This window comes from Acartia tonsa, chromosome 4 (assembly GCF_053477335.1).
Source record: "Acartia tonsa isolate MP-2025a chromosome 4, ASM5347733v1, whole genome shotgun sequence".
Lineage (NCBI taxonomy): Eukaryota > Metazoa > Arthropoda > Copepoda > Calanoida > Acartiidae > Acartia > Acartia tonsa.
In genome coordinates this window covers 34,448,600-34,474,269 of record NC_137263.1, presented here as the reverse complement: position 1 = coordinate 34,474,269, position 25,670 = coordinate 34,448,600, and the positions used below count along the sequence as shown (strand labels likewise).

The 25,670-nt window shown below is 34.9% G+C and overlaps 2 protein-coding genes across 2 annotated transcripts; one reads left to right on the top strand and one right to left on the bottom strand.

Annotated features, from left to right (window-relative positions):
• Positions 1-1,076: 1,076 nt before the first annotated feature.
• LOC145316925 (uncharacterized) lies at positions 1,077-13,622 on the bottom strand. Its single transcript, XM_080157753.1, has 11 exons — positions 12,862-13,622; positions 10,243-10,380; positions 9,565-9,708; positions 8,913-9,008; positions 7,940-8,031; positions 7,083-7,154; positions 6,302-6,361; positions 5,455-5,541; positions 3,653-3,709; positions 2,917-2,982; positions 1,077-2,011 (listed from the first exon to the last, which is right to left on the bottom strand). The coding sequence occupies exons 1-7, from the start codon at positions 12,889-12,891 to the stop codon at positions 6,316-6,318; spliced, it is 618 nt and encodes a 205-aa protein (XP_080013879.1). The 5' UTR covers positions 12,892-13,622; the 3' UTR covers positions 1,077-2,011; positions 2,917-2,982; positions 3,653-3,709; positions 5,455-5,541; positions 6,302-6,315.
• A 6,802-nt stretch (positions 13,623-20,424) lies between these two features.
• LOC145315438 (uncharacterized) lies at positions 20,425-25,658 on the top strand. The gene is made up of 7 exons (XM_080155419.1): positions 20,425-20,435; positions 20,535-20,637; positions 22,647-22,748; positions 24,155-24,388; positions 24,662-24,822; positions 25,071-25,201; positions 25,516-25,658. Exons 1-7 carry the CDS (start codon positions 20,425-20,427, stop codon positions 25,656-25,658), a joined length of 885 nt encoding a protein of 294 aa, XP_080011545.1.
• The last annotated feature ends 12 nt before the right edge of the window (positions 25,659-25,670 follow it).

Below are 25,670 nucleotides of genomic sequence, written 5' to 3'. Positions count from 1 at the left end.
AAAGGTGTAATCAATAATGTAAAAGTTTTAATGTAATAATGATAGCACAACTTTTGAATCAACCATTACACTACAACAACAAACTTTATTAAGCATTATAAAACAAATGAAAATAAAAATATAAAAATTTTCCTGCAGCGATTGTATAATAATTATTTTTAATTCCTTAGAAAAAAATATTCAGATATAAATTAAAAATTTTGAATTTTTAAAAGTTAATTAAATAGAAATTTAATTTCAGAATAAATAATACATCTAATCTAATGTAAAGATAATATTTGCTATCTAGATTTAGTTTAAAGGTCAGAAAAGCCAGTGAGAGACTAACATATGAATTTCTGAGGTCATTGGGAGACTTTATGATTTTCAAAGGTGTTAAAGAAATGCTTTAAAATTTACTACTTGGGTTAGAAGGATGCAAAATCATGTAAATTGTTTTATTTAGCTATTAATAATTAAAAGTAATATAAGACTAAGACAAATAGTTGAGCTATGTAAGATACAAGGTTTCTGTCTGAAGCTTAAGATTTCAATTTTCCATTCTATGAAAGCTCCACATAGGTCTCTGGATGATTAAGACAATTTATTTTTTAGGTAAATCTTTGGATGGTTTTAGGCTATTTTCTGCTTTTCCTATCACTTCGAATTAGGATCTTCTAGATGCTAGGTGTGCAGCCGCTAGTCCTATTATATAAAGTAGTAGTTTTTTTTGTCTGAAGCTTAAGATTTTAAGAAATACTAAACTGATTGAGTTCTCCATTTAAGGGAAATTAGCAAAGGTCCCCGGGTAGTTACAGGTTATTTTTTCCTTTGATTAAAGTAGCTAAAGATGTTTTCAAGCTATGTTTTTGCTTTCAGTACCATTCGAATACAGAGCACCTAGATATTAGCGCGCAGCCGCTAGTAAGGTTAGCAAAGTTCAAGTTAAGCAAAAATATAGAAAGTTAAGTTTAATTGATTTTCTCGTATTCATTCGAATCCGGTGGATAGGAACCGGTTCTCATCCATACGAAAAAACTATGTCTAGCATCGTATTATATCCAGCTTTCTACGAATATAGAAATGTACAATCTGTGGTAATCAACACCCAAGTTTATGTATCCCTATCCCTGTTCACATTCCTATACTTCTCTGGCTGAGTCAGACCTCCACTTGTAACCGCCACCATACTCCATCCTGCTGTGTTGAGGGCTAGTTGATTGTTGCAGGCCAAAGAGTGAATACGCTTCCTCCCGTCTGCATTCGGTTAGATACAAGCCTATAAGTCTAGGCTGGCGGTATCTATATTTCCCACGTGTTCAAGTACGTCGTTTCTTACCTAACTAAGAAACAGGACGTCCAAGCCTTTAATAGATATCATATTAAATATATCCTATAATAATAATCCCATTAATCTGCCTATTTCTAACCAGTTTTAATTGTTTAATAAATGTGTATTTTTTAGAAATACTTTGTTAGATTATTGATTATTAAATTGTATCGGAGCTACTCTATACTCGTATTCCAGTCTGTCTGTACATCCCCTCATACGTCATTTTGGCGCAGTCTTGTCTACCACTCATTTTTTGAGGGGGGAAGGTTTAGATAATTAGCGTACAGACAAAATTAAATTGTAAAGTAGCTTCGATTGCAAAGTGAAATTAATATTTTCCTGATAACTAAGTTTATTCACGGAAACGGTTTACAGTAACAATTTGTTACAGAATATTTATAATAATTATTTCGTGGCAAACTGCCAAATAAAGATAAAAAGGAACCCGCCTTTTATTTTCACACTAGTATTTAATTTCACACATTTCCATATTTTCTCCTTAAAACAGGAAGAAAGGGATATTCCCAAGTTCTTAAAAAGTTTCGTGGTAGACAAATCAGTGTTAACGAACACTACACTCCAGCACCATGACCGATAAGAAAGGTGATACTGATAAAACCAAACCGCCGCCTCCGCCGGCTCCGGCCGTCTCTGGTACCTCGCAGCAGCAGCAGCAGCAGCAGGCTGACCCGCTTTCCCCTGAAAAAATCAAAGATCTCATATCGGAAGCGTTAAATGATGAGTTAAACGAATATTCGTCACATTATAGAGATTTAATAAAACAAGAATCCGAGATTATGCAGCTCGAATTAGAAACAAAATGGGCAGGGTTTAAGGACACAGAATCACATCGCAGATTATTAGCCGACACCGACATTTTAGATCTAAAACGCAGAGTATCAAAACTCCCAGCGGACGGAAATCTTGGCCCATTGTTTGCGGAAAAAACGTTAAACGAAAGTCTTAACATGACTCATTTTAACACCATAGGTGATGATTCAATTAATGCCACTTTTTATGACCGTATATCGGTCCAGCAAAAGATAAACGTGGTTGAATGGGTCGCCAAGGATAGGATGACAGCCCCAGGTTGTATGGCCTATTCAATTGTAGGCTTTATAGGTCCGGCGGATAATGACAATTGGATGAATGTAAGAGAAACTTCTCTAACGGAATATGAAAAAACCTTGCTAGAAAGGATTCCCTTTATCCCTGATAGGATTAAGTCGTTAGAACCCCTCCGTAGACCTACAAGGTCTGCACCCAATGTAGCAACAAGACCCTCTACAAGAAATACGCCCAACACAGGCACAGCCGCAACGGCAACAACTAGCGCCGCCGACGATGACTTTATTAAAGAATGCTTTATTAAGGGACAAAAATGGGATTCCGATTTTGCGAGGGATGCCCCTAGGTGGGACGGTAGGGCTGACTTTGATAACTTCTTTTCTAATATGTGGAGGGTTGCAAAGACATACAGAATCTGTGACCCAATTCTTTTTAAGGATATTTTATACCAGCGAATTTATGACTCTAGAGGGGAACGATTAGGAGACTTAATTACGCCTGAAAGAAATCAGGCCTTATCTGCTTTAAGTTATTACCTGATGATTAGGAGGCTGGTCACTCCTTTCTCGGATCCAGAAGTAGCCTCTCAGTACTTCTACAACCTAAAACAGGAGACTAATCAACCCCTTGACACCTATTTTGAAAACAAACTTAGGGTGTTCAAACTCATGAATCCTGGCCTCATACCTAAAAAGAAGTGGAAGGAATTCTATCTTAACGTTAGCAAAAATCTGCTGTATACCAACCTTGCCATGGACATGGCCAATTATGTTGAGAGTATGCAATTTTTGGACGATTATAACGCTTACTTGAATAAACTTATTAATCTTGGACAAAGATACGTTAACTGGGATGGGTCTGGCCATATTAGCAAGGAAAATCTTTCGGCTTGCTATTCTCAAGCCATGGAAATGTTCCTACCTAAAAATTCTGCGGAAACGAAAAAACAACCCATAATCAGCATTATCGAAGATAATATCCCCACTAACACGGCAATGTATAAGGAAAACTTAACCGAAGAACCTGACGAGGTTCCTTCTTGGGTAGATCATGAAGACGATCCTATTGCTTGGGATCAAATCGAGGGCGTTATAGGAGCCTTTAATGGGAAGAGTAAAAATATTAAATGCTGGCATTGTAATATCCCTGGCCATGTAGTGCAAAATTGCAACAAAAAGAAAGCTGGGGAGCCCCCAAATCCGGAGTCCCGCTTTGGTAAAACACGGAGTAAATTCACGCCTAGAAAAGCTCCAAGTAATAGTAATAAAATACCTGAGCAGTATGCGCGTAAAACTATCAACCAAATGGATCAGGAAGCCAGCGAAGAATCTGAAATAGATAAATATGTACAAGCGATTGTTAAAAATCACGTCCACTAAATGTAAAAGTGGATTTATGCGATATTAATTGTCCCTATCCCAGAAAATAAAAATTTGCTGAATGAGTTTCATATTTTGATATGAAAGATAAACAAAATATCCCATGCCAAGCTAAGCTTGCAAATTCCTTAATATCAAATATCCCTTGCCAAGCAATGCTTTGGCGCGAAAAAATAAAACAAATTATTGTTGTTAAGTCTGACTAAGCAACACAAAATAAACTCCTCCCCCTCCTTTCCCTATCCAAATGTAGCTGATACAGGAAATTGGGGGAAATAGGGAAGTAACCTGAGGAGCATTTCACATGCACTTAATATTTCCATTTTTAAAAAATCTAATAGTCTTTATCAAGAAGCTAATAAGTGAATACCTATTTTCTATTTAGTAGTATTTATTTTTAATATCGCATGACCTATCTAAAATGTAAATATCGTATATTTTGAATGTATATATAGTAGAATCTAAAACATTCTAGTTCAATTTTTAACCGCTAGGGGAACTTAAGCGAATTATCTGTATATAAACATATTTTTTTGAGTTGAACCCTCAGTATCAATTTTATCTGAGAGTTGCTCACTCTTAGCCTCTGATTTTTGTAGCTGAAATATCTCAGCAATTATGTATAATAACTTATCCATATGGATAAATATTATTGCATTTTGTACAGTGACAATAATAGAACTATATTTAATTTATTATGTATCCGAAAGATGTCGCCTAGAATGCTACCGCGGTCCGTATAAGTAAATGATAAGATTAAGAAGGGGGGGGGTCTATGGAAAATCTGTATAAATACAAGCAAATTTCCAAATCTAATTCAGTTGTCCTTCAGTTCTTTGTTGTTATCATTTACTCATTTTTGAGCTGCAATCAAGCAGCATTTAAAAATTAAAATCTTTAATCGCTTAAGATGCGATTAATAAAATCTTAAAACATTTTGATTAAATTATTTTCCGCTAGGATTACTAGCAGAATGAAATAAAGTTAGTTCTATTAGCTTCCGCTAGGATTACCAGTGGAATAAAAAGTCTATATAAAAGTGAATGCACATTATTAATCGAGGCCAGTTACTATCAAAGCAGTTACTACAAACCACATCCTATTTTTTTAAGCTGATTTCAGCATTAATTATACTCTAGTAAATATATAAACTTGTTCTACCCCATAGGTGGAAAAATTAAGTATAAATACTAACAATATCAGAATAATAAACCAGTCATCATTGACCCTCTTTATTATATTAGCCATATCTAATAATTTTTAAGCTATAATTTAGCGCTAACCTTAAATTATTTGTATCGTGAATCAGATACTAACTAATGACACTATATTTTGTATAAATACAGACATAAGTCAAAAAATAAGTCAGTCTGTTTTTAATGTCTTGTTAGTTGCAAGCTGAACACTTATTTTTAAGCTACTTTGTAGCCCTTCAATCTTTTAAAACTTTTTAGTTCAGTCTTATTCCGATAGGTTTCTATCATATATCCAAGTATATAAATAAGGACCCGTATTAAAGTTAAGTAGTTTCTTTAGAACTATCAACATTCTCATGCTTATTGAGAAATTTCTGGAGCTGAAAAGCGCTTAATAAAAAACTTAATGAAACCCAGAAAGTTATATAAAATTATTCTAACAATTAACCATATTGTTAAAACATTTCATTATTTGAGAAATTTCGACAGACAACTATACCTGGAACACAGGAAGTCTCTGTGTGAGGATTACCATCGTCTAACCGCTGAGGTGGGGATCTTGGAAAATATGCATCTTAGGCTTCGACTAAAAATATAATTTATTTTATAATGCCTATCTGTGCAAAACTAAAAGTTCTTAATCCCGTGGGGGGGGAATTCCTGCAACACGCTTTAGTGGACACAGGAAACAACTTTAGGTCCCTTATTTCTAAAGAAATCTTAGATGATAACAAAATCACATTCACCCCCGCCAATCTTAGCGCTCTGTCTGTAGATTTAAAACCAGTAAATATCATAGGACACGTGAGTTTAAAATTCAGCTTTGATGGGTCAGATAAAATATTCGAAGAAACGTTTTATATCCCTGAAACGACGTCTAAAATTATAAATCTAGGATATGAATTTCTCAAAGTTAATCGAATTAATTTGTTACTAGATAAGTTCTCCTTTGAGCTCCCCACTGGCGAGCAAATCCCCATAGAAAATTCAACAATTAATATAGTTGAAGAAAGTAAAAACATACCCTTAATTCCTACAAATAATGTTCATACGGAACAAAACTCCCTTATCCCGGGAATAAATTGGAGTAACCAGGGGGGGACTGGGACATTAAAACAAAATAAAACATGCGTAAAATTAGCAAGGAAAACAACATTCTTGCCGGGGGGGAATACAACAATGATAACAATTCCTATTCATCAGAAAAATAGGAAGCTGTATATATCCCCAAATAATTCTAAAATGACAAGCCAGAACGGCTTAATGCTTATGGAGGGTATTTATAATGTAAATGAAAAGAGAGAATGTTGGGTAAATTTTGTCAATTTAGCAGGAAAAAATATTACCTTATTGGATAACGTTAAAGTTGGATATTGCTTTGAATTCGAATCAGATTCCCCAAATTCCTGCAATAAAAGTATTTATCAAATAAATGAATTGTCAGGAACTACACTTCTTAAAAGAATTAAATTCATTAAAGAAAAATTAGACTTAGAAAATAGTGATCTTATCAAAAATAACCCAGGGATGAAGGAAAAGGTAGTAAAATTATGCCTTGATCATTTTGATATATTTTCGGTTGACGATGCCGATATCGGTAACTGCGATCTCTTACAGTATAAAATAGACTTGATCCCCGGGGCTAAACCTATTAAGGCTAGAAACATTCAATTAAACCCATTATACGAAGCCAAATTAAAAGAACAAATTGAAAATTGGCTAAGGGGGGGCGTCATTGAGGAGGGCTACAGCGAGTGGTCCTCCCCAATCTTTGCGGTAAAGAAAAAACCAACGGCTGGGGGGGAAGGCAAGCTTAGGTTCGTTATCGATTTTCGTGCGCTTAATAGTGTAACACGAAAAATTAATTGGCCCCTTCCCCTGATTTCTAGTAATTTAGAAAAATTAGGCACTGGTAATGTATTTACCACCCTCGACTTGACTAGCGCATTCCATGCGCTAGCCATTTCGAAGGAAAGTAAACACTTGACAGCGTTCACAGCCCTTAACAGGCAGTATCTTTTCAAGAAACTGCCGTTCGGACTGTGTAACGCGCCAAGTGTTTTCTGCCACTTGATGGACAGAGTCCTAACCCTTATCCCTGGCTTATATGAATTTATAATATCTTACCTTGATGATCTTATTATATTCTCAAAGAATGTTGAGGAACATCTGAAACATCTCAGAAAACTCTTCGGAGTCCTAAAAATAGCAAAACTTAAGTTAAATCTAGCCAAATGTAAATTCTTCACATCCGAATGTACATATTTAGGTCATATAGTCAGTTCCCAAGGACTTAAAATGAACCCCGAATATTTAGAACAAATTAAAAATTGGAGCAGGCCCAGGACAGGCAAGGAACTCCAGCGTTTCCTGGGCTTCTCCAATTATTATAGGGCCTATTTCCCATCCTATGCAAAAAATTCTTGTACCCTAGACGAACACAGAAACGATAAATTTATCGAATGGACCAATTCCCTATCAAAAGATTGGGAAAATTTCATAAATATGTTCTCAAATTCTATAAGTAAAGGCTATCCCCAGTGGGATAATCCTAACCCCTTTATAGTAGACGTAGATTTTTCTACGAGTTATTTCGCTGGAATTCTCAGCCAAAACCAGGGGGGGGAAGAAAGAATTATTGGAATATGTTCCAAAAAATGTAACGGGGCAGAGAAAAATTATCCAAGTTATAAAGGCGAATTAGCATGTCTAGTATTTGTTCTTAAAACCTTTCTTCATTATTTAAGATTCAGAAACTTTATTGTGCGTACAGATTCGATTTCCTTAGTTCATTACAAAAAATGGCAAAAAGGAACAATAAATGGTGTAACTTTGAGATGGATTTTCTTCATCCAAAGTTTTGACTTTACAGTAATTCATCGAAAGGGTAGGGACCATTGCAATGCCGACAATCTATCTAGAGGGCAATTTTTATGCAAAGAACATAAGGAAACCGATTGTGAAAAATGTACTAGCTCATTTACCTTGGATCCTTATGAACAGGATTGCCCATACCAAGACCAGATTTTTGAGTTACATTCGGCTTCGGAAGTCGGTGTGAACAATGTTTGGCAATCTGAAACACAAAAAGATCAAGTATTATCTGAAATTCGTAGGTGGATATTCGAAAAAAAGAAGTTGTCGAGCTTTGAAAAAGCTGAACTAACCGGCCGGAAAGAGGTCCTTTTTAAATTAATAGAACATTTATACGTTATGGAAGGACTTCTAATATTTAGACAACCTCTTAGCAATGGAACATTCATTGAAAGACCCGTCGTACCCATTGGATTATATAATAAAGTTTTTGAATTGGCACATAATAATAGTATAGGTCACAAGGGGGTTAACGAAACAACACGCAAGATAAATGAAAGATTCTTCCTTATAGGAATTAATAAGTTTGTCGAATCACGCATCAAAAATTGTATTACCTGCCTAAGAAAAATAGGGCAGGTACCTAAACACAAGCAACCTATCACCCATTCAGCCATTAGTCACGAGATTTTTGGCCAGGTGTCCGTAGACCTTATCGGTCCTTTAACCCCTAACTATTTTCAAGGACAACATGTCCGTTACATATTTATCCTGGTTGACCTATTCTCTAGGTACATTATCGCTCACCCCATCAAGGACGCCACCGTGGAAAGCACGGTGAAGGTCATCCTTGAACAGGTGGTACCCATCTACGGCTTATTTCGGTCATTGAGAAGTGACAGGGGTACAAATTTTACTGGGGAAGTTTTCAAAAAAGTTATGGAGGAACTAGGCATCGAAACTAAACTTATTCCCCCAAGAAACCCTAATAGTAACCCATGCGAAAGGCATAATCAAAGCATTTATGCAGGTCTAAGATCCGATGACCGATTCGAAAGTAAAGACTGGGCAAGAAAATTAGCTTTGACCACTTTTGTAATTAACTCTAGTACGTCTAGAAGAACGGGGTATACGCCATATTACCTTATGTTCGGCAGACAACCAACTCTCAATCTCGATTTCTTTTCTCCAATCTTGCAGAAAAGGCAGGACATTGACTGCAGGTCTTACTTGAACTACCTAAAAAATTTGGAAGAAATTATTGCACAGGTTTCCAAAAAATCTAAGATCTATTTAGAGTTTCAAAATAAATCTAGGAAGGCTTCATCTCCCCTTTTCGTTAACGACGTGGTCTTTGCATTTTTTAACCTAGTCAAGATAGGGGTCAGTAAAAAATTGCAATCTTTCTATGGGGGTCCTTTTATTGTAACAAAAAAATTCTCAGAGGCCCTTTTTGAGCTCAGTCCCTTTGGATCAAATCCAATAAAAACTAACCAAGTTGTTAGTAGAGATAAAATACGGAAAATAGATTCTAAAATAGAATTATTGGGGGAAACACTTTCCTTTAACGTCTTCCCTATTGAGGAAATCGTCCCGTCTGAAGAAATAACCTTAACAATAGATAATACCGGGCAAACCGAAATAAACGATAATAAAGGTATGGAAAATGACGATTTTACCTACCTAGATAACGATGGTGACGATTTTATAGAAAGAAACCCTGAAACTAGTCAGGATTTACCCCAGGGGGAGGTGGATTGTGATGGGGGAGGGGATATAATGGAAAAAAACTCACCATTTGAGTCACAGCCCAAAGACCAAGAACCCCCTGGCGCAGATCGGTCATCCGGTCCTCAAATTCACGTCGAAAATAGTTTCTTGGAAGAAACCGTCCCGTCCGAGGCTTCTTTCTTCGCACAAAGACCCAAACAATCCAGCCCTGAAAAGGTTATTAACGTTAACAAACAAAGCATAGTACCCAAGTATATATTAGAAGAAGAAAGAAAAACTAGGTCACAAGGGGGGGATAACCGCATACATGTCCAAATCGGACTGCATAACCCAATTAAAAGGAAGAAATAAAATGTATATAAATGTATTATATAAAACCAAGGTGGCAAATGTATATAGCTTAATCTACGTATGTATAATAACGAAAATAAACAAAAAAAATATATGTTAAAACTAACTAATTAACATATTTCAGAGAAAAACAAGAAGCATAAAAATAAAATGCAGCATCATTTGGCAAAGGCACCAGGAGCTCGAGGTAAATTTATTTTGGGATTCTTGGGGCTTTTTATTATTTTGGCAAAATCAAATGCGTCCGAAATAATACAAATAGATGCGACTCAATGTGTAGCAAACGAAAATCCGCGTTTGAAAATCTCTGAATGCGCTGCGTTTCTTAATATTACTAATATTGAACAAAAACAATTTCACCTGCTGCAAAAGGTTGAAAGAAAAATTATACCTGGAATTCGTTGCCACCTCCGAACCAGTACTCATTACTGGTATTGTGGCAGATATAGCCACATACATCTCGCTGCTCCAGCACTTGTAGAGATACCGAACCTCGTAACTTATGAAGACTGTTACACCATGTCCAAAACTAAAATATTTAACTTTGAAGGGAAATCAGTCTCAGTGTATGAACACCAGATGTCATACACGCGTTTCCTGGTAAACGGGACACTTACTTACCCCAACAACATCCTTAACGGCATCGACCCCGCCTGCGAGGGGAACGGCGTAAACATTAACGGCATTTTTATCCCTGGGACATTTGAGGAAAAACAAATAGGGGTCCAGGCTGAGCCTGTTGAATTATTACAAACAAAAGCGGGCTGTTACCTGGGCAGTCACTGGGTGGGAAACAATTGTTTAGATCACAATCTGAGAATAGGCTACGATAGAATTATCTCAGATGATAAAACTGATAGCGCACAAAAATTCACTTCTCCTTGGCGAACGGTAGACATCTTTAATATTTCATTGTTTACATTTGAAGGAGAACAGGGTGCCCAAAAATATCTAGTGATCGATCCCCAAATTACTCTAGCACTAGAACTTAAAGATAAAAAACATTTTGAAAGTCTAATTCCCGAATTATTTTATTACAAAACTAATATTGATAACTTAATGGTATGGTTCACAAATTCTATAAAACCATATTTCCCACTCTTAAATGCTAAAGAAAAAGATGACATGTTACCACTAGAGATTTTCTATTCCTACCAACAATATAACAAATTAATTGTCCCCGAAACTCGCTGTTTACAGAACCATTTTCTGTCTAAAAGCAGTATTCAGACTCATCGTAAAAAACTAGTTAGGGCGCTCGGTGAGCTGGATTTAGTAATACAGTGCGATAGTCTTAAAATTAATGTTTCTTTGGGAGAAAATTTACCCTGTTTTGTGGATCATTTTTCGGTTTCAATCAATAATAAGACTATGGGAATATCACCATTTTCACGCAGATTGGTTAATACCACCCATTTAACCCCGACTAAATGTGCCGAAAATCCAATTTTCTTACATTTGTACCAAGGAAAATTCCTTGGTAACCAAGGGCAGGGTATGCAAATACTAAATGTAAATCAATATCTTATGGATAAACCGATTAGCTTATTTCTATATCATTCTTGGCAAAGCCTAGAAAAAACTAATTTCTCAGAAAGTGCCGAGGAATTATACCTCAGCCAACTTGCCGCAGACTCCAATAATTTTGAAGTAAAAATAACTGACTCCTGGTTTATTCAAACGTATCATAAGGTGGTTGATTTTCTATCCAGTACTTGGTATCATATAGTACTTGTAGTAGCAGCCATCCTTACAGGAATAGGGTCGTTATTATGCGTCGCTTTTATCATTTACATATTAGCCTGCACCAAAATTCACGCGTACAAAGAAGGAGGTACGAGTGAAACACACGAATTGCGGGATTTTACAAATAATGGGGAAAACTAATCCCCTCAAAAACGGACGACCTGTATCAAGCATATATACCTATAAAATTGTCGTCCCTAAAGGTCGTCTTTGTAAAAATATTTCCTTATTCGGTATAAGGAATTAATGACCCTTAATTTTAAGTTTATTATTTCTGTTTTAGGATATCCCAGGCGGAATTTTTCAAGGGGTTTTCACCACTCCCATGGGGCCGGTCACTCTTCATACCGTCGAGAATATGAAGAGGCACCCTTTTACAATGAAGAGGACTATTACTATGACAGCAATCATGGCTATCCCCAGGGCGGCCCTGAGGAAGCCTACTATGAACCTGATGAAAACAGGTATCAGCCGCGTGTAAAACCGCCGCGCAACCCTGAAAACCTCAGTGAACTGCAATGTGTCTCAAAATCAATCCACGTTTACCGCACCGCGAGAAAAGATGTTCCAAAGGAACTCCTAGACTTGCAAGAAAAATTGCGGCAGGCTAAAAACTTAGAAGCCAACGAATATTCCGATAAAGCCAGGCCTAGAACCAGGCCTCTAATGGAACAAAATAGGGGAGGGGAACCGCAAAAAAATCGGGTGGAATCGCCACCAAAACGTAGTGCCTCACCTGAATTGGAGGTAGTCGCCGTAAAATCTGCCCCAAAAGCGGTAGAAAAACGTCCGCCAACACCAACAGGCAGCGGCGGCCCAGTAGCCAAAAAGGCTAAGGTGGAAATTCAACCGCCTCCATTACCCCCTAAAAAGAAAGAGACATTAGCAGAAAGCAAAAGTGAGCCTAAGGCTTTTTGGGTGACCGCTGAGGAATGGAAAAAAGTCCTATCCTCCACTGTAAAAGAAGCAATGGAGGAAGCTCTTCTCCCCTTCCAGAGAAGTCTGGAAACTAAAATTGCTAGCAATGCTTCATTTGTTGAGAAAGCATATATACAACATGGCAAGCGCCTTATTGAAATTTCCGCAGAATTACTGCGGAACCGCAAAACTTTGCGCGACAAAATTCGCACCGTCTCTGAGGACTCGACCGTTGAGTTAAAATCACGAATGACCACGGTTATTGAGGCCACTAGTCGACTGTTGGACCAAAACTCTGACAGGGTAATTAAATATATTAATACTCGTTGTAATGTAATGAATGTACCTGGGCAGAATGTGGCAACCATAGAGGCATCTCTTCCCGCTGGGGACGTACCCCGGCCAGATGATGATGGAGTTGAGCTGATCTCCCATTATGGCGGTTCTGAGTGCTCTGATGAGTACAGGCCCACCGATAGAGAAGGCAATCCAGAGGTCCTGGATCCTGCAGAGGAAAACAGTGACACAGAGCTCGATGCTCAAATCAGTGAGCTCTTTCCATCTGGAATTGATCTGCCTGTTAATCCGCAGGCTGGCGCTGCCTCTGAAGATCCAGTAGCCACGGCTCCCTGTGAGGGCATGTTAGCCCTCCAGAATGCTGTTGCTCCAGAGCCTCCAGCAGCTCCAGAAAATCCTACTCCCGCTGAACCCAATCCTGTGGATATCGTAGAGAGGGCTATGGCCGCAATCGAAGAACCTGCGAGTACCACATCAACCCGCAGAAGCCGGCGTGCAGGTCAACTGTGAGGGAATATTTCATATTCCCTCAGAGGGGGCAAGTGTGGTAATCAACACCCAAGTTTATGTATCCCTATCCCTGTTCACATTCCTATACTTCTCTGGCTGAGTCAGACCTCCACTTGTAACCGCCACCATACTCCATCCTGCTGTGTTGAGGGCTAGTTGATTGTTGCAGGCCAAAGAGTGAATACGCTTCCTCCCGTCTGCATTCGGTTAGATACAAGCCTATAAGTCTAGGCTGGCGGTATCTATATTTCCCACGTGTTCAAGTACGTCGTTTCTTACCTAACTAAGAAACAGGACGTCCAAGCCTTTAATAGATATCATATTAAATATATCCTATAATAATAATCCCATTAATCTGCCTATTTCTAACCAGTTTTAATTGTTTAATAAATGTGTATTTTTTAGAAATACTTTGTTAGATTATTGATTATTAAATTGTATCGGAGCTACTCTATACTCGTATTCCAGTCTGTCTGTACATCCCCTCATACGTCAAATCATAAGATTAAAACTAGTTTTAATCTCATAATTGTACATTCTATATCCGCGGAAAGCCGTTTATAATACGATGCGAGAAATAACTATTCTCGTATTCATTCGAATCCAGTGGACAGAAACCGGTTCTCATGAATACGAAAAAACTATGTCTAGCATCGTATTATATCCAGTTTTCTACGAATATAGAAATGTACAATCATAAGATTAAAACCAGTTTTTTTTAGCCGGTGCCTCCGGCACCTCGGGGCTAAAAAACTAGTTTTAATCTTATAATTGTACATTCTATATCCGCGGAAAGCCGTTTATAATACGATACGAGAAATAACTATTATCAACCAGAATTATATATAATTATATATTCAAAAACTGTATTGTTATCAATTAAAAAGTTTTATTCCTATGAAAAATAAAAACACAAATGAAGCGTGATTTAACTTTAATAGAAATAAAACAAGGTGATACAAAATTTTCAATTTTTTCCCAAGTAGACTTTTTTCCAGTATGGTTGCGAACCCGAATAATATCCACTGGATTATAACCGGTTCTCTCTTTCTGAAAAATCATCTACCGCATCGTATAACATACAATTTTCAACGAAATTTTTAAAAACAAATTAGTTTGGTTTTTCGACCCTAGGTCCTAACAAAACTGGTTTTGATATTATGATTTTAATATCCATAGAAAGCTGTCTATAATACATTGATAAATAACTATTCCTATATATACTATTCTTTTGGTTTTATCTTTCTTCTTTCCTCACTCTCTCTTAATGGTTGACCTATATTTTGCCTATAATTTCAAACAGTTTTGCTTTTTTTATGGACGTCATCTTCCTTGCGAAATATTTTTGTGATTTTTGTATCACCACAGTAAACTAAAGAATATAAAAATTTTGACCTGGACACACTTTTGTATTTATGCTTACTACATGAAATATGCTAAATATTCTTATAAAGTCATGCAAGAAAAACTTTTTAATTACGAAAATACTCCATTCAAAATGACCGTATGTCCGTAAGGCCCTTTAAAATATTCCAAAACCCTTATATTGCAGCCAAGATATTCACATTTCTCAATAAAAAAAAAAATAGTTTCCATGATAAACGAACGGACAGACAAAGTGAGTTACAAATACATATTTTTCAGAGAAATCGTTTAAAAGAATATAATAAAGAATCAGAGTAAGTTCAGTTGTAAAACATGCATTTTAAGAGAGCAGTTCGCTTCTGAAAATACTGGAAAATTTTAATAAGGCAAATTGGGGGATGATCAATTAGAGACTAGAGGCTAAGCTTCTAATAATAATATAAAATTATCAGATAAATACAAGGATGACAACATCCTTCATTAATAAAGTTTAAAGTATTAAACAAAGATATCTTCTTTTTATCAGAACAGCGGAGAAAATCACTTTTTCCATTGTACGGTTAGACCAAACAGACAGACGGACAGAAAGTGTGGAATGTTTAAGAGTAGCTGTAACTAAAAACGAGTTGTTCCACCAATGATATTCTGATTGACTTACCAATTATAAACAATAATTATAAGAATATCAGATAACCAAATGCCAACTAACAAATTCTACAATAATAACAAATGAAAAATAAAATTAGCATAACACATGCTTCTCAGGAATATTGGGATAGGTCAATGAAATATAATTTATTATTTCCTAAATTTCAAAAGTAAAAAAATGAGAATTTGAACATACTTTTCATAACTTTGAGTGTAAGGAAATAAAATTTAAGGTATTTTTAAACTCCCATTTACCTATGCCTATATTCCTGGATGCTTGTAAATCACCAACTCTTAGTCTTCAAAGGATAAGGAAAAGGCAAAAAACTTTTTAAAAAAAGTTAATTATGATCCGTTGGTTTGACTGTGATTTTTACTAATTTATCCCAACTTTCTGTATTATGAATAAAAAATTAAGAAAAGCAATAAATGCAAAACCTATCTACTGCTTTGTGTGTGAGTGTTTATTATCAAAATCCTGCGAAGAGTGCAAAGATTATATAACAGTATGATATCATCAATTAAGCTAAATATCTAAAACTTGGAAATTAATGCCCCAACCAACTACACAGAGTTAAAACTTGTAAATGAGTATTTTACCTATTCCTAAACCCGTGTGCTCGTTACATAAGGACACATTATACATCAAACTTTATTATTATTATTATTTGCTCAGCTAATCTATAACTCATTTTTCATTGTAATGTAGATTATTCAACAGAAGGGGAATAAACATATGATAACAAAATGGATTTATTACTACTTGGATCTTACAAGGGCTGGAATAACGATTCCCCCTTCCTCCCCCTTTACCCCATCTCCTCCTCTCCTACTGGATAAACGAACTGACCAATAAATGACAGGGGAAATAGCCACCTAAATTTATGCCAATTTTTCCCCTGTCATAATATTCACGTATATTCTATATGCATTAATAACAATTACAGTGCAGACATTTAATGATAGTAAAGAAAAACTTTAAATTATATTTAAAATAAATATAATCCTAAAAAATAAAATCGTAGTGATAATTTTAAAAGTTATAATGTTCATAATGCCTATTATGGACATAAATGTCCTTATTTTCTGTTAAGTTTTGCATTGATATTTGTAATACTCCCCAATTATATTGCAACACATATATAAATTCTAACACCTAACTCATAATAAATTGTCGTATAAAGCAACAAATACTAATATGTAGCAAAAATTATAAACAAAGCTTTTATTGCAAATATTTATGTATATTTCTTTATTAGACACTATCTATAAGAAGGCTGTAGCTATGGAGGAATGCTTTGAAGAAGACGCTTTTTTTCAAGTTTTTTTGGTGCTTATATTTTTCTTTTTTGGTTGATTCACAGGTAGGGAGTGAACGATTGAAGATAATCTGATCTTCATATCCTACTTTTTACTTTAATTGCGATGCCAAAAATAAGGATTAGTTTATATCCCATTGAACAACTGGATTTGCTGTTTTTCAAAGCTATTTTTTTGCTTTTATGTTTGATTTGTTATAATGTTTGTTTGATCAACCATGAGAGCTTTTCTATGTTTATAATTAGTAATTGACAGGGTGTGGTCACATTATAGCAAGTTTATTTCTAGATATATAATTAGTAATTGACAGGGTGTGGTCACATTATAGCAAATTTATTTCTAAAATTATAATTAGTAATTGACAGGGTGTGGTCACATTATAGCAAGTTTATTTCTAGAATTATAATTAGTAATTGACAGGGTGTGGTCACATTATAGCAAGTTTATTTCTAGAATTATAATTAGTAATTGACAGGATGTTGTCAGATTATAGCAAGTTTATTTCTAATATTATAATTAATAACTGACAGGGTGTGGTCACATTATAGCAAGTTTATTTCTAGAATTATAATTAGTAATTGACAGGGTGTGGTCACATTAGAGCAAGTTAATTTGTATGTACATATTTACAAAATTTGTCAAACCTACCGACGTTGGTAATGTTTAAAGTAACTCTTCTCCTAATTACCAATCTTTCTGTGTAATACCTTTGAAAGCTACTTTAGTTAATAAGAAGGTAATATGAGAATTATTGATTATAACAAAAGTAGATTATTAAATGCCAATTACCAAAGGATTATTTTTACTACTAGTTGCTTTCCCCTAGCCATTGGGGAGATTTAGGTTAAAAAAGATTTTTAAAATCACGATTTATAATTTTTTTGTATTAATTTTATCTTGCAATACTTGTTATGATCATTTTTTCCGATTTAGTAGCCTCGCTTTCATGAGTGTAGTCATCCCTGTTGATATATTCTCCCCTACTTCAAGTTTAAATTAATGAAAATAACTTTTAGAGAATCTTTTCAAGTAAGAAAACATACTTTGGCTTCAATACTTGAAATTTGGTATCAGGTCAAGAAAGCGTCCAATCATTTTTTAAACCCTAGATGCCAAAAGATAAGGTAAGCGAATGAAATATGTTTTTTTTTCTGTCGTGTTTTGTCGCTGCACATTCCTGTAAAAACTTTGTCAATGCATTATATCAAAGTTAGTATGTAGTCATAAAGTCCTTGAAGCAGGTATATCGATATCAGAAGTGACCGCTTTTTATTTGTTCCAAATAGTCGACATGGACTAATATGATTCAATGTCAAAATAATTTAACCCTGTAAACCAGGAAGGAAGGTAGGAGTGGATCCAAAAATTTTATCAACGCGTTATCTCATTCGTTGGCTTAAAAACTCTTTTGGACTTCTAGCATTGTCCCAGGGGTAGCTATTCTAACAATCAATTCTAAAATAATCACGAAACCTTTTAAAGTAAGGTGGAAGTATATTTTGTTTTTTAATTTAAAAAGTAATTAAAAGGGGTGTTTGAGAAGGGGAGGAAAAGGGGAAGGGGGTTGTGGTAAAATTTTTCTTTAGAATTCAAATCACATTTCCTTTTCCCTGGCAGTGTCCCAACTTCATTACCAATAAATTTAACCAACCGAAGAGAAATTGGCGTGCAAAAGATTTACCAAGGGGGTGTTTTTCTGAAGGAGGTGAAAAAGGGCGAAGACAAGGCTTTCCAGATTTAATTTTAAGGGAGGTGTTATGAAATGGTATTTCGCAGCTTGAAGACATGATCCAACATTTCTTTTAAAAACTTTAAAACTTGTAGAATGATCAATACTTGAAAGAGTCAAATGAGGGAAAATTCATTAAAAGTTTAAAGTCCTCATTAATAATGAATCTTTTTATTAACATTTTATGTGTTCATGTTAAAATCTATTATAGTATAGCCCTTGAAATCAGTTTCAATATACCAGGAGTATTTAATTGTGTTCATATAATATAACTTTTTAAGCCTTTTGAAAGAAGTATCATAATTTTTAAGTTTATTTTAGTACATATACTGCATTTACAAATCTCTTTAATCTCTAATAGTATCCGAGATAGTGTGTTGAGGAGGGGGGGGGGGGGGGTTGGTCCGGGGTGGCTGGCATTATTAGTGGATCAACAACTCTATAACTAGGGTTTTTCTGTATGTAGATTTGATTGCCCGTCCGTCAGATTTTAGGGATTTATTAACAAATCATAAGAATCTATTTTCTGTGTGTGTTTTCTTATTTGTTCTTTTTTTATAAAGAATATTAATAGGTTGATATAGCTGCGCTTCTTAAGAATATTATTGTTCCGGTTTAGGGTATAAATACAACTTTAATAGTCAACACTGTATAATATTTACTTATGATATTAATAATAGAATAGCGAATTGATTATTAAATGGGTCCAACCATGGAATTATGCTTTTATGTGCTTTGTTTAATGGATATTTTGGGTTGTTAATGATTTAATAGTTAGAGAGTGCTTGAATAATTTGCAAAATCAGGTCATTCCCTTCAGTGGAAGCAAAATTAATGGATAGGACAATAGACGATAAATCAATGCACGTACACCCCAGTTATGATCAATAAAATTAAATCTTGTGTAGATTAAAATTATTGGCGAATTGGACACTGTTACGATTTACAATGGATATAGGATATATGTAGATATATTGACAGGGGAAAATTTGTCGTCAATTTAGATTGATAATATAGACCTCATTTAATGATCAGTTCATTCATCCAGTATGAGAGTAGGGGGTTGGGGTAAGGGGGTGGATGAGGGGTATCGTATTTTTAGCCAGTTGGGAGCATCGCTATATCAGGGTGTTTATTCGATGTTTAACCCCGATGTGTTAGAACTAACAAAACGAGCTTATAAACTTCAGGGAACAGTTTCTTTTATGGTCCATTATCCCTTATCCGACTCTCTCAATTTTAGCATTGACAAAAATAAATAAAAAATAATTTAATTTTAATTGCAGATTAAGATGTAAAACTGAGATAAAATGTTGAATGAAAAATGAAGTTAAATTCTTTACATGTTATCATCCTTCTAAACTTCATAAATCCAGGTAAATTTGATCAATCTAATTTTATTTGTATTTGAATTTTTAAAATTTTGGTAATAATTAGATGGCATTACAAACGTGTAAAGTAAAAATATGGATGTTTTCGTAGCTTTTTTTTTTGGGGGGGGGGGAGGGGTTGGAGTGCGAGAGTGTTGTCGAACCTCTTGGGGCTCTATCCCTGCGCACTCTTATAACCCTTACTTAATCCAAAACAAGAAACAAACATAATGAAGGAAAGTATTATGGGAAAGAATTATATTTGATTATGAATATGACTTATTCATATGATCAAATTGATATATTAAGGTTACGAGAGCTGGGTTAGATTGGATAAAGAAAACTATGTGGCCCTAGAATCAGATCTTAATCTTAGGAAATGTTTTAACTAATTTAAATCTATATTTTTACTTTAATAAAAACAATGATGGTAATATATTTATGTAGCTTAGCAAAATTAAGTACTTAAAAAATACTAATTCAAATACTTATTCAAAAATCTTGCTTTGTTAGCTAAATAAAAATTTACCATATCTCAAATTAATATATTAGTTTAATAAACGTTTTGCTAAAGTCAAATTGTCATTAATTCATTAAGATAAAATATATGTTATTTGAAAAAAAAGGGATTGTACAATAACTATAGCTTCTCACATGGTATCTAGGGACTATGTATTCAAGGTTGACACAAAAGACTGAAAATGGCATTAAACCATCCTAATACCAATTTAAAAAATAAAATTTCTTTTTATAATAAGGTTAAACATTATATAAAAACAGTTACAAAATTGACAATTATGATCCAACAAGATTCAATGACATCCATGCCTTGTTACACGCGGGAAACTCATTGTTGTATGCTACTAGAGTAGCTCATGGACAGGTAAATATTCTTGTTACACGCGGGAAACTCATTGTTGTATGCTACTAGAGTAGCTCATGGACAGGTAAATATTCTTGTTACATGAGTGAGACTCATTGTTGTATGCTACTAGAGTAGCTCATGGACAGGTAAATATTCTTGTTACATGAGTGAGACTCATTGTTGTATGCTACTAGAGTAGCTCATGGACAGGTAAATATTCTTGTTACATGAGTGAGACTCATTGTTGTATGCTACTAGAGTAGCTCATGGACAGGTAAATATTCTTGTTACATGAGTGAGACTCATTGTTGTATGCTACTAGAGTTGCTCATGGACAGGTAAATATTCTTGTTACACGCGGGAAACTCATTGTTGTATGCTACTAGAGTAGCTCATGGACAGGTAAATATTCTTGTTACACGCGGGAAACTCATTGTTGTATGCTACTAGAGTAGCTCATGGACAGGTAAATATTCTTGTTACATGAGTGAGACTCATTGTTGTATGCTACTAGAGTAGCTCATGGACAGGTAAATATTCTTGTTACATGAGTGAGACTCATTGTTGTATGCTACTAGAGTAGCTCATGGACAGGTAAATATTCTTGTTACATGAGTGAGACTCATTGTTGTATGCTACTAGAGTAGCTCATGGACAGGTAAATATTCTTGTTACATGAGTGAGACTCATTGTTGTATGCTACTAGAGTTGCTCATGGACAGGTAAATATTCTTGTTACACGCAGGAAACTCATTGTTGTATGCTACTAGAGTTGCTCATGGACAGGTAAATATATAGTACATGAGTGAGACTCATTGTTGTATGCTACTAGAGTTGCTCATGGACAGGTAAATATATAGTACATGAGTGAGACTCATTGTTGTATGCTACTAGAGTTGCTCATGGACAGGTAAATATTCTTGTTACACGCGGGAAACTCATTGTTGTATGCTACTAGAGTTGCTCATGGACAGGTAAATATTCTTGTTACATGAGTGAGACTCATTGTTGTATGCTACTAGAGTTGCTCATGGACAGGTAAATATTCTTGGTACACGCGGCAAACTCATTGTTGTATGCTACTAGAGTTGCTCATGGACAGGTAAATATTCTTGTTACACGCAGGAAACTCATTGTTGTATGCTACTAGAGTTGCTCATGGACAGGTAAATATTCTTGGTACACGCGGGAAACTCATTGTTGTATGCTACTAGAGTTGCTCATGGTCAGGTAAATATTCTTGTTACCCGCAGGAAACTCCTTATTGTATGCTACTAGAGTTACTCATGGACAGGTAAATATTTTTGTTACTTGCGGGAAACTCATTGTTGTATGCTACTAGAGTTACTCATGGACAGGTAAATATTTTTGTTACATAAGTGAGACTCATTGTTGTATGCTACTAGAGTTGCTCATGGGCAGGTAAATATTCTTGTTACACGCGAGAAACTCATTGTTGTATGCTAATAGAGTTGCTCATGAACAGGTAAATATTCTTGTTGCACAAGAGAAACTGATTAGCTACGCTTCTATTAATCATAATCGGCATTGATAGAAAATATTCAGGTAAAATAACAAATATAAACTGCATTTTCCATTACTTTTCAATTTTAAAAATGTTTAGAAAACCCAATCGACAATTTGATTATATCTCTAAGTTGAATGTCAATACAATAAAATTCAATTCTTAAAGAAATATATAAATGCATTTTACTGTTAATCTTTTTATTATAAAAAAACGATATTTTTAAAAGTAACATGAAATGTATTTGGCAAGAAAAAACACCACCTTGTTGTTTATAGTGGAAATAACTCAGTAGCTTTTAGCTACATAAATAAAAAGAATGACCTATAGTTCAGCTTTTTACCAAAAAATATGAAGAAGGCATATAGGTGGTGCTAAACCTGCCCAAGACCAATGAGAAGTTACACTGTAAAAGAGAACCGTATTAGAACAGCGGTTAGCAAGATCCTTCGGTTGACAGACACACACACACACACACATTGATCCTTTTAATTTATTATAGGGAATTATCCGAGTTCCTTGTGGAGTTATAGTCTATGGAGGAAACCACTCAGCAGCTATCAGCTACACTAATGGAACTACCATTGCTGAGGTTGAATTCAAGGTAAACATTTTATTATAATAATATAGGCTACTCTCCTAGAGGCTTCTAGACACAGAGGGGAGGAAGTTTGCCCCCCACTTTCGGTTTTAGTTTTAAAATAGAAAATTTAAAAAGTATTTGGGGGAGGGGGTGAGGTCATTTATTTCTAGTTGCTGTTTCACTTAGAAGGTTGGAGGTATTCAATTCACCTGGCTCCAAAAAAGTTATAAAGTTTCCACGGACCTAAAAAAAGCTTTTTTGTAAAAAGAGCCAAAGGGGTCCAATCGTAAAAGAGTTCTTTTGGTGAAGACAGATAGACAAACAGAAATCCTGTTACTTTTATATAAGGATGTATCTTTATGAAAGAAATATTTAACCCAATTTATTTTGTATGTTGTGTATGTTCTGTATGACATTTTCCTATTCAAATAAAATGAAACAAAGGTTATGTTATAAAAGTTCCCCTTTGGTTTCCTGGATTTATTTAGCTTTCTTTGTTTTACTTTAAGCAATTATCATTTCTTACAATCTATCTATCAATCATATTTATCCATATATCTATTTGTAAATTCATCTAACTTACAATCTCTCTAACTCCCAATCTATCTTTTAGTTAACAGTTTATTTGACTAACAATCTATCTAACTGATTATTTATCTATATGACAATCTTTCTTAATTACAATCTATCTAACTAACAATCTATCTAACTGATGATCTATCCAACTGACTATCTATCTAACTAACAATCTATCTAACTTATAATCTATCTAACTGAAATCTATCTAATTAATAATCTATTTGTCTTATAATCTATCTGACTCACAAATTCATCAATGTATTTTTTTGTAATGTATGTATATATCTACCTATCTTTGTTATATTTTAGATTGAATTGGTTTGTCCTATTTTAAGTCCTCGAGTCTCATGCAAACATTTCACTAAATTATTTATTTTTACAAAAGTTGAATCTTTTTAAAGTAGCTGCTTTTCACGTGTATCTAACCGGTTGTTTGTCCATTAAGATCTTAATATCCCCTGATCCGAGATGGTTTTAGGCTATTATTTTTCAAAATAGGTTATACGTTTTTTTGTGTCCATTCGATTTCCTTCCAATACAGAGCAGCTAGACACCAATGTTAACAAAAGTATTAAATTTTCTTGTTTATTGCCAACTTTAACTTAACCAATAAACAATGAGCAAGCTGAATATGTATATTTTTAACTATTAGCTTTGCTCCAGTTTGCGTGTATAAAAGTTACACAAACTATGCAATACACACACACACACACACACACACACACACACACACACTTATATATATAGACACAATCATACATACATACATACACACACATAAATGCTTAAGCAAACACGATAAAAATAAGAAGTCTTAAAACATTAGAATGATCAAAAAATTATTTCAGGTGCTCTGGCCGCTGGTTCGAATAACCGGACCTTCCCAGGTAGAGACATTCACGGCCGATGTCACATTTACCATCGGATTCACCAGGGCGGTGTGTCCACCTGTGGCCGCCAGCCAGACGAAAGGCCTGCTGCAGGGCGGCAAGCCTGGCCTGCCGTCTATCTGGTTCCGGCTGGAGAAGTGCCTGGATATTCAGTTGGAGAATGGTAGCATCATCACGGATTGTCATCACCAGGTAGGCATATTTATATTTTTGGTTATTATAAAACGTATTCATGAATATATTTGGGGGGAAAATATTCGTAAAGATTTCGTGGTTTTAGAGAAAGCGCTTCGAAGCAATTATATTATTTTAGATTTATTTACCAATTCCTGATAAAAAGTTACTACCTTTCATTAATATTTTACCAATCAACTCAACTCATACTGTGGTTAATAATTTAAAAGTTGATTTTAAAAAATGAAAAAAATCCTCATGAATTTGAATAAGTATCAATTTTTGTTAAAGGTGACAAAGCTGCACTTCCTGTACAAGCTGGAGAGATTCTACTACCTGCCCTCCAGCCTGGTACAGATACCCTGCAAGTTCTGGGACTGGCCGGGCACTTACACTGTCGCTGTCACGGCCGACCTCCAGGGGTATGGCAGATCCACGTCTGTTGCCACAAAGTAAGCTCATTTTTTCTATTAATAATGTTTGTTAATGTTTCTATCTGACTGCCCGTTAAGATCTCATCATTAATTAAATTGTGAATATTTTTTATTTTTTGGCCGTTTTAAGGATTTTACTGCAGTGGAAAAAGGAGCCCCGATGATATTGGCCGTGAAGGGTTAGGGCTCCATCTTATTTTCAATTTATCTCCAAAAAAAACCAGGAATAATTATAAAAAATTTAGTAGTATTACATAAATGTTAAGGTCCTCAGTATTGGCCAAGCAGGATGGGTTGTCTGTAACTTGGAGCCTGGAGTACAGGATTCTGGAGCCAGCCACAGGACATGGACTGGATCATCAGTATTGTTCATCAAATTCTAATCCATCTACTGCAGGCATTGTTGTCACACATTTTATTAAATTTAATTAACTTTTCTACAAAAAGAAGAACCACTTTGTTCAATAGGTACAATATAAGAATTAGATTAGACCAACGAAGAAGTCAGTTAAAGAAATAAGAAAGTTATGGGTTTGGGGGGGGGGGGAAGATAAAGGAAGGTTGACATTTAAATATAGAAAAGAAAATAGATGTTTCAATAGACCTGCTGATACAAGCGGTTTGTAGAGTAGCTTTAAAATGCAAAATAATTTTCAATATATAAAAAATTGTCTTGAAAAATACTAAAATGTTGATCTGATATTACTGTAGGCGGTGTAGTGGTAGAAATAGATTATCCTCAGTGTATTGGAGACTCAGATAAAATTAGAATATACAAACTTATCAAACCTGATTCAGTTACCAGAGAAGGAATTTTACATATTTTCAGAAATAACCTAAACAAAAATCTTTAAAAAACTGGCATA